Raw genomic sequence first — 14,163 nt, 5'->3', positions numbered from 1 at the left:
ATTTACATCTGCAAGACATCTTAAATACATAGTTTTCTCATCTGCAATACGTCTCGGAGACGTCTGAACGTCTGTAATACGTCTGATAAAGATCTGGAGATCTGCTGCTTAAAAACATCTGCTAAACATCATAGAAAGAGCTGTTGTACATCCATTCTAAATCATAAACATCTTACAGACATCTTCTAGATGTCTATATGACGTCTGACAGAAGACATCTCCGAGACGTATTGCAGATGAGCAAACGATGTATTGTAGATGTCTTGCAGATGTAAATGCAGACGTCAAATAGACGTAAACCAGATGTATGTGTGCTATCAGGGAGTGTATCTAGATTGGTCGGCCGGCACTCTTTCCTTCTACAGTGTCTCGGACACAGAAACACTCACACATATACACACAGTCAACTGCAAATTCACTGAACCCCTTCATGCTGGTTTTATGGTTCGGTACAAAGCGTCTCTGTGTCATATTTAATAACTTTATGTGAGCAATCACATAAACACAATGTAATCAAAGCTATTTACCAGCATTATAATATTATAGAGACATGGGCATGGGCTCTTTTTACTTGGGTGGGTCAGTATATGCACTGTAGAACACCCATATAGTATTGCTCATTATTTCAGACAGTCAAGGAAAATTAAAGAGTAAATATTGTATGATTTTTAATGTCCTACTTTGCTTTAACTCAACTCAACTTTATTTATATAGCGCTTTTACAATTTTCTTTGTTACAAAGCAGCTGTACATGAGACATATTGACTATAATAGAGCTTTATAGAGTGTCCAACAACTAGTTTACGCACATACACGGTGTAAAACACTTTCATCTTCTATTAATATGCAGTTATTGTTAACATTCTTGACTGACTCTCAAATGATTTGTTTCGGAGATTCATCTGTCTAATCCCCTTCTTTCTGTCAGCCCACTCTGATCTGATTGGTCAGATGGTCTAGTCTTCTGTGATTGGTCTACCGCGTGCAGTGTCAAATGGAACATGGCGGGCATAACACGGAGTGACGCAAATCTGACCCGGAACTGAAATTAGAACGACAGACGACTTGTCCGCGTGATTCAGAGTCGACTCCTTTTTTCCCAAGTCAATAACTTTGTTATTCGTTCACTTTGGTGGACTGCTTACATTCATGAACAGCAACATTACACTGCATGAAATGTCATTTTAAGGACATTGTGATAGTTACTCTTGAAAACTTTCTTTTAGCAATGAAATACAAAGATTTGTATTACATTAGTATTACTTAAGTATTAAACTTAGTATTAAGTTTAAAGTAAGCTGTTATATCAGTCACATTTTATATTAGATGGCCATTTTGATCATTTGATACAATTTAGCCTACTTGTTTTTATTAATGTGATTACATTTAAAGTACTTGCACTTAATTAACATGAAGTTACCCCCCAAAAACTAACCCTTGGTAGTTACAAGGTAGATCTATAGTCTTACAGGTATTTAATAGTATTAATACACAGTATAGGCCACCTAATATAAAGTGTGACCATTATTTCTTTATTAATCTGTTTCTCATAACAAGTCAAATAAAATAGTATAGCCACATTATATTAATGTCTCTAAATAAATTGTACTTTAGAATTAAAGTGGCCATCTGATTTTGTGCTTCTATTTGATTTATGATCTATATTCTCATGTATGTATTATGTGACATGCATTACATGAATTTAGGCATTCAGATGCAGTATTGCAGTGATTTATGTTCAAGAGAATCTCTCCTTCGTGCTGCTTCACAAGAGTTCTGATTGTATCAGGGCGGTGGTACCATCAGAGAAGAACTAACTATGTTGTCTTTGTTTATGAGAAGAGCCGCCTCCTGTTCTTTCAGACTTCTATCTTTGGGGTAAAACAGGTTTAGAACATGCTTTTCCAGAAGTTCTGCCATAGAAAATTAAAGTCCCTGTAACCATGTGTAAATGTGACTCTTGTCCATTCTGTTTACTTGTCTTGTCAATTTGTTTTATTTTTGTGTCGGGGGGTGGGTGGGTGGCATCAGATTATTTCACAAGAAGGTCTAATGGCTGGAATACACTACAAGACTTTTAAAATCTGAACAGATTTTTTTAAACCAGACATACACTTGCAGACTTTTTGAAAGTTTCAGATAGAAACACACTAACTGATCAAATCTGCAGACTGGCGCACACGTTCTGCAACAAGTCCAGACTGAAGGTCTAAGCAAAAGTCTTTGTAAAAGTAGTGTATTTTAGCTTTAAGAGCTGAAATGTTTGTGTATTAATAACAGAAAACTGAATTTTGATTGTGAATCACAATAAAAAAAAATACTATTATATCCAATGCCACCTTGGAACAGGGAGATACATAAAAAAGTATTATAATAATGAAACAAATTGACAAGATAAGCAAACTGAATTGACCAACGTCATACTGTGGTTACAGGAGTGGAGTGGAGACATCAGATTACCTAACACTGAGTGTAATGTGTAAAAAATGGTGTAAAAAATAGAACACATTGAATTTCAGGTGACTTGCACAAGATTTCCACTCTAAAACAAGACAATATACAATAAGAGAGAGTGTAAACCTAAGTGAATTAGCATTGAATAAGTGCCTCAAGGCTGGAATACACTACACGACTTTTAAAATCTGAACACATTTGCAGACTTTTTGAAAGTTTGCAGATAAAAACAGGGCATCACAAACTACACGATAAAATCTGCATACCAGCGCAGACTTTCTGCAACAAGTCCAGACTGAAAAACTGGGCAAAATCTGAGGAAAAGTCTTGTAGTGTATTTCAGTCTTTAGCAAGACAAAGGAAAACATCCAGTGACTATTATTGATGACTAAAATGAACTTTGTTTAATCAGCAGTTTTTTACCTAAAACTTGATGTCAGTAAATACTGATCAATGCTCTACATTTCAGGAGGAGACATCCTCAAGACTATAGGTTATTGACACAGATATTGATGAGTTGTATGGTAAACTTTCGAGTAGGCCATAATAATATTATGCATAGGTTATTCTAGGCTACCTAGTGTGATATTTTCATATACTATATGAATTGGGTTCAGAATGTTCAACAATGGCAAATGAATCCAGCACTGAATACATTCCAAAATAACCAGAATGAAAACAACTTTTGACCTTTTCTTAACTAGCCAAAACAACAGATTTTATCTATTTAAAATGTGTAGGCTAGTGGATGTGTCAAAGCGTCAGCAGGACTACAGGCACAAATCTGCATACATATGTTTTTTTTATTTCTGTCTCTCACACACAAAATACTATATTTATGCTTTATGCAAGATTGGTCTAATGTTACATTATTACAAAGCCAGGATAAGCAGCGTCGGAATGGAGACGGACACGTAGCGTCAGCGCCATCTTCTGGTCGACATTATAGTGCAGTGTGTTTTAACAAAATGTGAAAAGAATAATGCATGGGATTTGTAACTAAAACGCACTATAATCACAGATACTTGTATTTCGTTAGATAGGCTGCTGCTCATTCTTTTAGTAATCAGTTACTTGCAGTCTTCATTTTATAAAGATTTTATGGCTGGTTAAAAGAAAGTGAGCCATAAAAAGGGTATTAAAATGTTTCAAACTTTTTCCTCTACACATAGTACTATAGTCATCGTTTACAAAAAACTGAAACTAAAGACAACCGCTGGTTTAGGGAAATTTGAAACTTAGTTAGCTAACGGTTCAGTCTGCTGCAAAATGACCTAGCGAAAGATCGCATGCTAACACTTAGCATCATAGCTCACCTCTAAACGTCAAAGTATCTATTGGAGCAGAAGTAAAGAAACGTAAACACGCGGCTTTGTCGTTACAACACATTTTTTGTTTGACTATAAATGTCGTTTCCAGGACTGTCTTGTATGTATCTCATGTAGATGGCACGAACTGTGGTATGTTCACCAGGATGGCCGAGTGGTTAAGGCGTTGGACTTAAGATCCAATGGACATATGTCCGCGTGGGTTCGAACCCCACTCCTGGTAAATACACTTTTGTGAGCGCCTTCCATTGTTACGCTAAAACTACACAAGCCCAGATGTGCAAATTGCAAAAATATGATAAAAGTGTTAAACGTAGCGGTTAAACCAAACTATTACACTCAATACAAGTACTGTTTAATGATGTAAAACTCCCTGTGGATGAGTGGCGGTGAAGGGAAGAAGTAAAGTGAGTGGGTGGGTTCCGACCAGCGGTGATGTCTTGTCCGTATGACCACACACATAAGCGCCACACAATACAAAAGACAGGAAAACAAATAAAAGAAAAAAAAACTCGTTGTTGTTTGGATAGTCTTTTACTGCCCCCTGTTGGTCATTTCAATATTCTTATTTTTTCAATATACTGCTTTAGACTTATTTGCATAAATTCGGGAGCTAACTACATAATTGATAGTTGTCATATAGAAAGTACAGTCATAATTTTATTTATACATTTGACTCTATTGTGAGGATTTGTTTTTTAACTAATTAAACCAACAATAAGTAGGTAAATGATAATAAAATGATACATTTTAAAGTTCAAATTTCACATAAATGTATTTTAAGACCTTATTTGAATAAGAAGGTCAGCATGAATAATGTATGAAAAATATTAAGTTATATCTAAATATAAGTTGATATAATTGTAAATCAAATGTGTTTGGTACAATGTTATGTGGGTCCGTGTATCATCTGATCATTTGATTATTCCATTCACTATAACAAACGGAAAAAGAAAAAAACAGTCGATATTTCGTTTTTCCGTTTTTCTGTATGCACAAAAAAAACAAAAAGCGACGTTTTTCTTCTTATTTCAGCTTGAAACGGGAAATCCAATAATTAAATAAACCAAAACGAGATAACGACCATAATTACTGTTTTTTTTTATTTTTCATTTTTGGGTAATTTCCCAAAATGATTCTTCTGCGCGCGAACGCGTTGCGCATGCGCAATGTACAGCCGCTTACCTTGACCAAGTGCATGCGAACTTGCGTTAAGATCGAAATGGAAATGGATGCTTCGTTTGTACTTTTCACTCATACAAAAAGAGTCACACTGAGAGAGGAGGACATGACGGTGGAAAATATTTCTAAAATATTTCAGGTAATATTGAACAATGCCTAATTAACGTTCACATACAATACTTTCCAGAGCTTACGGTCGAAATTTGTTAGCATTATTGCTTTTAATATGTGACATTTAAGTGAACAGTTAAGTAGCCGCAGCTCGTTGGCAGCAGCAAAGGTGTAAATCCATAAATTACTTTTGTAATTTAGAAGTTATGGGATGCGAACAGCCCCTCCCCCCAGTAACCTCACTCAACCGAGTTCATTAGGTTCACCTGCTGCTAAAACTACTGTCCTGCTATAGAGTAATTCATAAAAGATGTTCAGTTTATGTTGAAACTGAGGTTTTTATGTAGTCATTTGCACTATAACTACTGTACATTACATTCGTTTTAGCTAAATTAACCAAGTTAACTGCCAAATGATTGTAATCATGTACATATGTCTATCCAGGGAATCATTTCCATTATGCAGATTTTGCTTGCATTACTGTTTTTAGGTAACATGCCAGAGCCTGTACCTCACAGACCACAATAATGTGGCAGTGTTCCCCAGAGAGGATGGCCACTTCAGTTCTTTGGATCTCAGGGACCAGGCCCACTACGAAGTACATGGATCTGGGGCTTCACCCAATGCAAGTGTTGTTAATGTCCCTGCCTTAGGGCCATCTCCTGCGCCTTCCTCAAGCAGCCAGTTTCGCTTTGCCAGGTCAGCAAGCTCAGCAAGTACCTCAGTGCAACCCAGGGCCCAGTCTCTAAAGTACTTTACAAGGTAATATATTTATTTTACTTAGTTTAAGAGGTAAATGTTTTACATGTACTCTTGTATCATCGTTATGAATGACTCTTAAGTGGAATTATTCTGAATTTCAGGACAGTCAACCTGGGAGAGTTACAGAGTGGAAATCTTGTGAACAGCAGAATGGTGGTTGTAAGATTTACTGAGCAGGAGGCGACTGTCCCCAGCATAATTGCCAAAGTAAAAGAAGCTTTAGGAAGCAACGCACAACTGATTCTGACAGATCACAGTGGAGTGGAAATGTTGGACTCAGAAGGAACAAGAGGAGCTTTCTTTAATTTACCTTGTCAGATTGCAGTCTAGGTAACCATGTCTTTTAATATATTGTGGGCTTTAAATTGCTGCATCAACTTACCCACATTTCAAACTACAGACAAAACTTTTGCTGCTATATTAGACCAATCTATGTCCTGTGATGTGATGTGACATGACAGCAAAATTTAGAAAACAAACTGTTAATAATACATTCTTTCATATTATAAATATATTTATATTATAAAAAAAGAGAGATTTATCTTCAATTGATTTTTTTATATGCCATACCATAGGACACATTTGCATATTAATCTGTCAACTACCCATTTGCATTCATGTGTCAGTCTTAAAGTGATAGTTCAAATGAAAATTGTGTCATTATTTACTCATCCTCTTGTCATTTCAAACCAGAATGACTTTCTTCAGCAAGACAACAAAAGAAGATATTTTGAAAAAAGTTGGTAGCCGAACAGCAGCGGCACCCATTCACTTATACTGTATGGACACAAAACCAAAGTGAATGGGTGCCAGTTACAAACATTCTTCAAAATATCTTCTATTGTGTTCAGCGGTAAAAAGAAAGTCATACAGGTTTAAAATGACAAGAGGATAAGTAAATGATGACACAATTTTAATTTTTGGGTGAACTGTCACTTTAAGAATTAGATCTCATTCAGATACTTTACATTTGTGGAAATCATTTAGGCTCCTTTTACTGGAAGCAGAACTCTAGAAAAATCATGGCTGTACCAGAGGCTGACTTCCAGGCTATGCAACAAAAGAAGCGGAGAATCTCGTAAGTTTCAAGAGGTTTCTCTTACCCCTCCTCACTGTTTCTTTTCACATCAGTCACCATAAAAGGCTAAACATGAGCTTTGTCTCATTTAGAAGGCTGCGTCCTATGGAGGTCACATTTGTAGGCTGCATATGCCATACATTTTATTTCAGAGAAGCATCCGTTACATTTCAAGGTAAGAATGAAACTGCAGTATTATTCTGAGGAATTAATGCTAATTTTATGTTTCTTACACTGAAATGAGACGGCCTCGAAGATATATGCAGCCTTCGAATGCGACCTCCGAAGGACTCCTTCAAAATGAGACAGTCTCAGATGAGCAAAATTGGTCTGATAGAACATATTGAAAGAGACTAAATGAAAGCGAGTTAAAGAGTGACATTCATCATCACTCTCAGTGAATTCACAGTTTGTCCAAACACCTTCATGTTACGAGTCTTTACCATTCCCACAGCAGATACAAAGTTATGTGGTAGCTCTTATAAATGAACATTACATATTTTTAACAATGAATATTTTCATGTTTCATAGACGCAGAGATGATGAGGGTGGACTGGACAGTGTGTTCGAAAAAATTGAGGAGGTTGTCTTGGCTGCTCAGGGTTTAACTGAAGTGACTTCTGCCATCCAGGAACTCTCTGACATTGTCCGTCAAAACAGGAAGACCACATTAGCACTGACTGAAGAACAGTCCAGGAATGTGAGAGCTGCCTTCACTTGTCTGGTTTGCAGAGGTTTGTTTTGTCCTTGAATAGATAAATGGTTATTTACGTTTACTTTTGACAGGCGCTTTTGTCTTACAGTGACTTAAGTGCATTCAAGCTATACTTTTTCACCGGAATGACACTGATGTTTGTGACTGGAACATCTAGAAAGAAAGATCTTGATTTACTCTTCCTAAAATAGCTGTTGATCAGAGCACAGCTTTTTAAAAACTTTCATCAACTTAACTTTTATATCAAGTTCAACTGTTGTGTCTTGCGCTTTCAGAACTGTATTATTTATTTCCACACTGACAGAATTTATGGAAGAACCTGTATATGCAGCATGCTGTGAGAGCTTGGTGGGATGTAGATCCTGCACTACTTTGTGGCAGCATAACTCATCACTGTGCCTGAAGTGTCGAGAGGATGATTTTTCCAGTAAGACTCACAGGGTCACTGGCCTTTCCGAAATAATAAATGTAGTGAAAGAACTAGCACAAAGAGATTAAATTTATTCTTGCTAAAGTTATTATTGACACAAAGCCTTTTCAGTGTTTTGTGATATGTAAAGCCAAAATGTTGTTTTACATTGTATTGTTGTTACAAGATCACAGGGACTTAAAGTTTAGAAAATGTGTTGTTGTTCGTGGTATTGTTCTCAGCTAAATAAGAAAAGAGTTAGAAAATGTGGCAAACATGTTGTCAGGCTCTTCTGTGGAATGCCACATTAGTTTAAAATGTATTTGCTGCTGTCATTTAAAAAAAAAAAATATATATATATATATATAATAAAGTTCATTACCAGTTTGTTTACATTTTTGTCTGTGTTGTTTCCCAATTTCAGCAAAAATATTTTTTCTCATGAAACAGTTCCGTGTATACTGTGTAATATGGACATGATGTAAGTAAACAACGGCATTGGAATGGAATTTCTTTTATTAGTAGTAAGATGGACAGTTGACATTTATAGTTGCATTAACACAGCTTTCTCATTATATAATGCACATTTAGGAACATCTCCTCGTTACATCAATTAGGCAGATCAAAGCGTCCTTGAATGGACCATAGTTGTAATTCACAGCACTATCAAAAACAACTGAAAGATGTGGGTAATATTGTGCAAAGTGCTGTTCTGCTCTCACTCTGTCAACCTCAGACAGAAAGGGGTCACTTCCGAATGAAGATATTCTGGTAAGGGATGATCCCATGTCCCTGTCATACATGTCAGCTGCTACTGTGGCATCTGGTAGAAGATCTATTGTGATTTTTCTTGGTGTTCCAGACCCTGTGAGGTAATTTGGTATCCCCTTTCCTTTAACAACAAAAACATGTTAAAACACTTATAGAACCAGTTACAGTGAATACATTATATGGGATGTGTAGCATACCTGGAATCCTGTGAGCATTCCATGAATTCACAAATCTGTTAATGCCAATCTGGCACATCTGACAGGTCAGATTGGATGTGCAGAACCTCACCAGGTTGTCCTCCATATCTATTGCTTCCTGATCTTGTAGCTGTACCAGGGCTTCCTTTAGTGGGTAATTTACCCGGTTGTTGATTTCTGGCCACATCCTTTCCACTGTGTGATTCTGTTAAAAAACAAAAAAAAGACATGGGTAAAGTTGACTGAAAACTGGTAAATAAAGTAATACTGTGGAGGATGAAGTAATCAGATTCTTTACATAAAAGCACCAGTACCACAATGCTGAAATAGTCCATCAAAAGTAAAAGTCCTGGGCCTGTATTCACAAAACGTTTTATCTTAACACTAGTTCTCCTAAACAGCAATACAAGTTTTGAGGTAAAAGTTTCATTTAAAATGTTGAAATATTGAAATAAATCATTTAAATTAAATAGGCTGCATTATTCAACAACTTCAAACTTTAGGCTGTTACTTTTTAGACAAGTATATGTTCAGCTATTTGTCAGCCTCATACTGTACATATTTGCACCTCAAATAGCCAAAATGCAAACTATATATGCAGTTTTTTAATGAACCAACTAGAATAATCATGGCTGATAATAAGATGTTTTGTGAGGGTCTTAGGAGTTCTTCTGACTACCCCTAACTTTTCACACATTTGGAGCTGATTTGAGTGGTAAAACGCTTTCTGAAATACTCCTAGAGCAACCATTTTTGAATCCTACAATTAGTACTGACATGCATATTATTTGTATAACTTTTTTCTAAATCACCAAATTAGGAGTTACTTTTAGCCTTAAGATGTTTTGTGAATACAGGCCCTGCAATGCAGCAAAGTAGCAGAGCATGGATATGCTGGAGTACACCTCAAAAAAGCAAGAAACTTTGTACTTAAGTGAGAGTAATAGGCTTAATATAATTTAATAAACTACTTTTAAGAACTAGTGTAATGTAGACTGATGGCTTGTAGATGGCTAGCATTACCCTTGTTGACTGGGTTTGGAGATATGGCTCTCTTTGCTGGTTGTACCTATATTCTGACAGCCTCTCTTGCATGTACAAGCAGAGGTAAAACTCTTTGCCATAATCCACACGAAGCTGATCCCACATTCCATAATGTATAACTGCAGGTCTACATGAACAATAACGACATGCTTTATTGTTAGTATTATTACAATTAATTAAACATACTATCACAACCTAATTATTCTTTTAGAAACTATAATTATACATTACACTTACCTGTACACCTCTTCATAGATGGCTAAATTGTTTTTTGCAGGCATTGTTGCATTTGAAACAATTTTCTTGCTGTATCCATCCACAGCAATCACATGAGTTGCTCCAAACATGACCAATTTTTCATTTTGGTCCATGTGTAACTTGTGTCCCATATACTCTGCATTATATGGGATTGGGTTAAAGTTACGGATACCCTACAGATGAAGCATAGGCATTAGGCAGACATGTACATGGCATACATAATCCCAATTGTTATAAAATGAATAATCATTAAAATGTAGGACTACTTAATAACATACCTGAGACCGCTCTTCATGGTATGGGGCATGGGCTGCTCGCAGAACACGTCCAATTCTGCCTTCCCCTGCATGTACCCCAACTGATGAAAGGTAGCCTGTCATCATTTTACGACCATAGGTCGATCCAGTCTGTAAGAACACACACTATATTTTGTCAGCATGTCTATTGTTCTTTTGTGTCTAATGATATTCTGTATCCTCCTAAGCCATTCCCTAAATTTAGTGGTAGTTCACCCAAAAATGAAAATTCTGTCGCATTTACTCACCCTCTTGTCATTTCAAACTGTATGTTTCTTTCTTCAGCAGAACACAAAAGAACATATTTTAAAGAACGTAGGTAACCAAACAGCAGCTCCACCCATTCACTTCTACTGAATGGACACAAAACCAATGCAAATGAATGGGTGCCAGTTACCAACATTCTTCAAAATATCTTCTTTTGTGTTCTGTGGAAGAAAGTCATACAGGTTTAAAATGACAAGAGGGTGAGTAAATGATGACACAATTTTCATTTATCACTTTATTCCTCCAAGAAAGCGTGCGCATCATGACATTTAAATACATTATCGGGAACATTTATGCACATAAGTTCAACATGTTTCACTATAGTAGTCAAGACCCTTTTGAATACAAAACTGTGCACGCGCACGCGCACACGCACACACACACGCACGCACGCACGCACGTACGCACACACACAACAAGCTAGAATGTGTACTTTTAACATCTATTCTCTTCTCTACTAATTTGTTATTGTTGTCATTTGCAAATTATACATACCTCATTTACTGCTCGAGAGACGGCAAGTTCAAGGTCTGAATCAGAGCTGTGTCCTTTTCTCCTAAGATTATGTTTGGCAAGTAGTCTCCGGATAGTGATTTCAGAATTTCCTCGCCTGACGACCATTTCTCGTAACTTTTCCGACATCTCGTGATATGTCATATTATTCATAAACATTGCATGAATATGAGACATGTACAGCTCGAGTGAAGCCATTGTAAATGGTCCGTACGGTCCGTGTATCATCTGATCGATCGCAAGATTAGAGCGCGTAAAGAGCTCTAGGCGCGCGCATGCGCAACACGTTCGCGAGCAGAAGAATCATTTTGGGAAATTACCCAAAAATGAAAAATAAAAAAAACAGTAATTATGGTCGTTATCTCGTTTTGGTTTATTTAATTATTGGATTTCCCGTTTCAAGCTGAAATAAGAAGAAAAACGTCGCTTTTTGTTTTTTTTGTGCATACAGAAAAACGGAAAAACGAAATATCGACTGTTTTTTTCTTTTTCCGTTTGTTATAGTGAATGGAATAATCAAATGATCAGATGATACACGGACCTATGTGCAAGCCCTGGGAGGAATAGGAGAGCTTTGAATTTTAACAAATATAACGTTATACAAATATTATTTTTAAACCAAAGTTAGAGTCTGTACATCAAGCGACAGAAGAGCCGTTTATCATTACTCCACACGGGGACGCACTCGCCATTCAAACCCAACATGAGTGGCGCGACGGCCGCCTCTGACGTCACATTTCCATAATTCCTGCTGTGATAGTGGGCGGAGCTGTTGGCGGAGCACTGGACTCGCTGGGTGGACGTGCGCGTCTTTTGTTATTCATGTGCAAAGGAAAGTTTGCAGCAGTGCCGAACTAGAGGGAAATACACCAGGAGCGCCAAAACACTCGAGCTGGATGACTTTGAAGTGGTTTTGAAAGGACTGTGAATATCTATCATTGATCCGAGATCTGTGGAAATAGCGCAGCAGCCGCTTGTGGATATGTCCTAACAAGAGTCAATGATTCATTATTTACGGATTCATATAAAGTCAGTGTACTGCATTGGGAGAAGGTGAGAACTGCTTCACTTTAACTGTCTGCCTTTTTCCTTTAATACATAGTAAGCATGTTTACAAAACTTAGTTCAAGTTTGGCATAGCTTGGAAATCTGTTGACTTTTAGTTTTTGAAAACGCCTAAACAAATGAAGAACTACAGGTAAACTATGAAATAACAAACAAAACAAACAAATGAAATGGGATGTGCAGTTATGTTTTGTTTTGGCTCTTTTAAGCCTCATGCTTGAGAATCTTTTCAGACTTTGAAGCACTTTTGTGATCTGACCTTCAGAAATTTGATACAAGTTAGTAAACATAATAAACCATCTGATGCTGAATTGTTGGGGTCAGTTGGAGTTGGGGGTCAGGGGTTGTTTGTTTTAGAGTGAGTGTAAATTAAAGTTATGGTTGGGTTGGTTAGAGGTATGTCCAGGTTTAGTAAGATTTATGGCTGGTTAGGGTCATTGTCAGAGTTTGGTGGATCATTTGGCAGATAAGGTGAGCTTATCTGTTTCAGACTGGGACAAATGCGACCTACTTATATTGTTGACCATTACAGCATTTTTTTTACCAAGACCCAATATTCCATTCTTGCTATTGGATGTTAATCATATTTACATGAGCATTTTATATCCGTTTGTAAGTTTTTAATTTGCCGAAATGTGTTGGGAAAATGTGTGGGGAAAGTTTTCTTGGCAGGAGTTTAAAGTTAGACCTTTGTGTCATTCATTATCGCTTCATGCCAACGCGTTGCAAAGCCCAAGCAAATCCTTTCTTGGATGAGACATATCAGAGTATTTTTATTCTCTCCAGCAACTCTCGACATTCCTGCTCATTACCTCATTACAAACCCATGACATCATCAGCCAGTCTGCCAACGTCCATCAGCTGCCGAAGAGCTGCGGAGAGCAGGTTCGAAGCTGCCGGACTTTTATCACTGACCGTTTTGTGAAGGCAAGAATGTGGGGGGAGCTAAAGAATGAATGCGTGGTCACCTGTTTGGCTGGGTGACAGCTCCTGTTACAACTTGTCTTGCACACACAGAAAGAGCCTGACGTCTCTCCTGCACTCACTGGTCCCAGTGAGTCTGAGGGGGGTTCTTCTGTATGTGCACTTAATGCAGTGATAACATCTGACTCGTGATTGTGACTCTGCTGTAGGGTCAATGCTTTTACCTGCCCCGTTGATCTCCCTAAAGATTTCGCCCGAACCGGATCACCGTTGGACATTGCTTTGCTACTACACAACTTTGTGAATATGTGGGAGTCATAAGTTGAATTGAGAATGTTAATTCTTTTTTAAATATGACCGAAATTCACTTGTAGAATTGAACGGAACTATATTAAAATACTTTCAATTCTACAGATGACAAAAACAACCAAAACATCCAAATCAACTAGTAAAAGTATTTTTTCACTTCTCACTTCACCAGCCATTGTTGTAACTCGTCTTAAAACGATAAACAAAAAACAATGTTTACTAAAACTTCCAGTCGGTTGTGCAGTTCTGTTTGCTTAAATTAAATTGGAATCAGAATGAAAATTTGTCATGTTGATTGTAAAAAACAAAACAAAATCGTTCTCTTCTTTGGGATTGAATATCCAATGCACTGAAGAAGCGTTCAGCCACAACCCCTCCAGTGAGATTCCTCGCTCGCCAACCCACATTCCCTTAAAGTCGTAACATCAGTATATTTCTACCATGTGTACAGCAGTCAATTTTCCCACAGACTATTTAGCT

General features: G+C 37.1%; 2 protein-coding genes and 1 non-coding gene across 5 annotated transcripts in view; 2 read left to right on the top strand and 1 right to left on the bottom strand.

Annotated features, from left to right (window-relative positions):
* The first annotated feature begins 3,922 nt into the window (after window positions 1-3,922).
* Window positions 3,923-4,005, top strand: trnal-uaa (transfer RNA leucine (anticodon UAA)). Its single transcript has one exon. It is a non-coding gene; the product is annotated as a tRNA-Leu (tRNA).
* Window positions 4,006-8,537: 4,532 nt separating this feature from the next.
* On the bottom strand, window positions 8,538-11,514 carry LOC130545384 (uncharacterized). The gene is made up of 6 exons (XM_057319838.1): window positions 11,368-11,514; window positions 10,588-10,716; window positions 10,289-10,482; window positions 10,031-10,178; window positions 9,008-9,212; window positions 8,538-8,931 (listed from the first exon to the last, which is right to left on the bottom strand). The coding sequence occupies exons 1-6, from the start codon at window positions 11,512-11,514 to the stop codon at window positions 8,627-8,629; spliced, it is 1,128 nt and encodes a 375-aa protein (XP_057175821.1). The 3' UTR covers window positions 8,538-8,626.
* A 639-nt stretch (window positions 11,515-12,153) lies between these two features.
* Window positions 12,154-14,163, top strand: part of utrn (utrophin) — a 213,565-nt gene continuing 211,555 nt past the window's right edge. For all 3 annotated transcript variants that reach the window (XM_057319652.1, XM_057319654.1, XM_057319650.1), the window contains exon 1: window positions 12,154-12,438. The gene's annotated coding sequence lies outside the window, so the exon portion shown is untranslated. The remainder of the gene's footprint in view (window positions 12,439-14,163) is intronic.

Source organism: Triplophysa rosa, linkage group LG21, assembly GCF_024868665.1.
Source record: "Triplophysa rosa linkage group LG21, Trosa_1v2, whole genome shotgun sequence".
NCBI classification, from domain to species: Eukaryota; Metazoa; Chordata; class Actinopteri; order Cypriniformes; family Nemacheilidae; genus Triplophysa; species Triplophysa rosa.
Note: the sequence above shows the minus strand (reverse complement) of the source record. Positions and strands in the feature narration are given on the sequence as shown.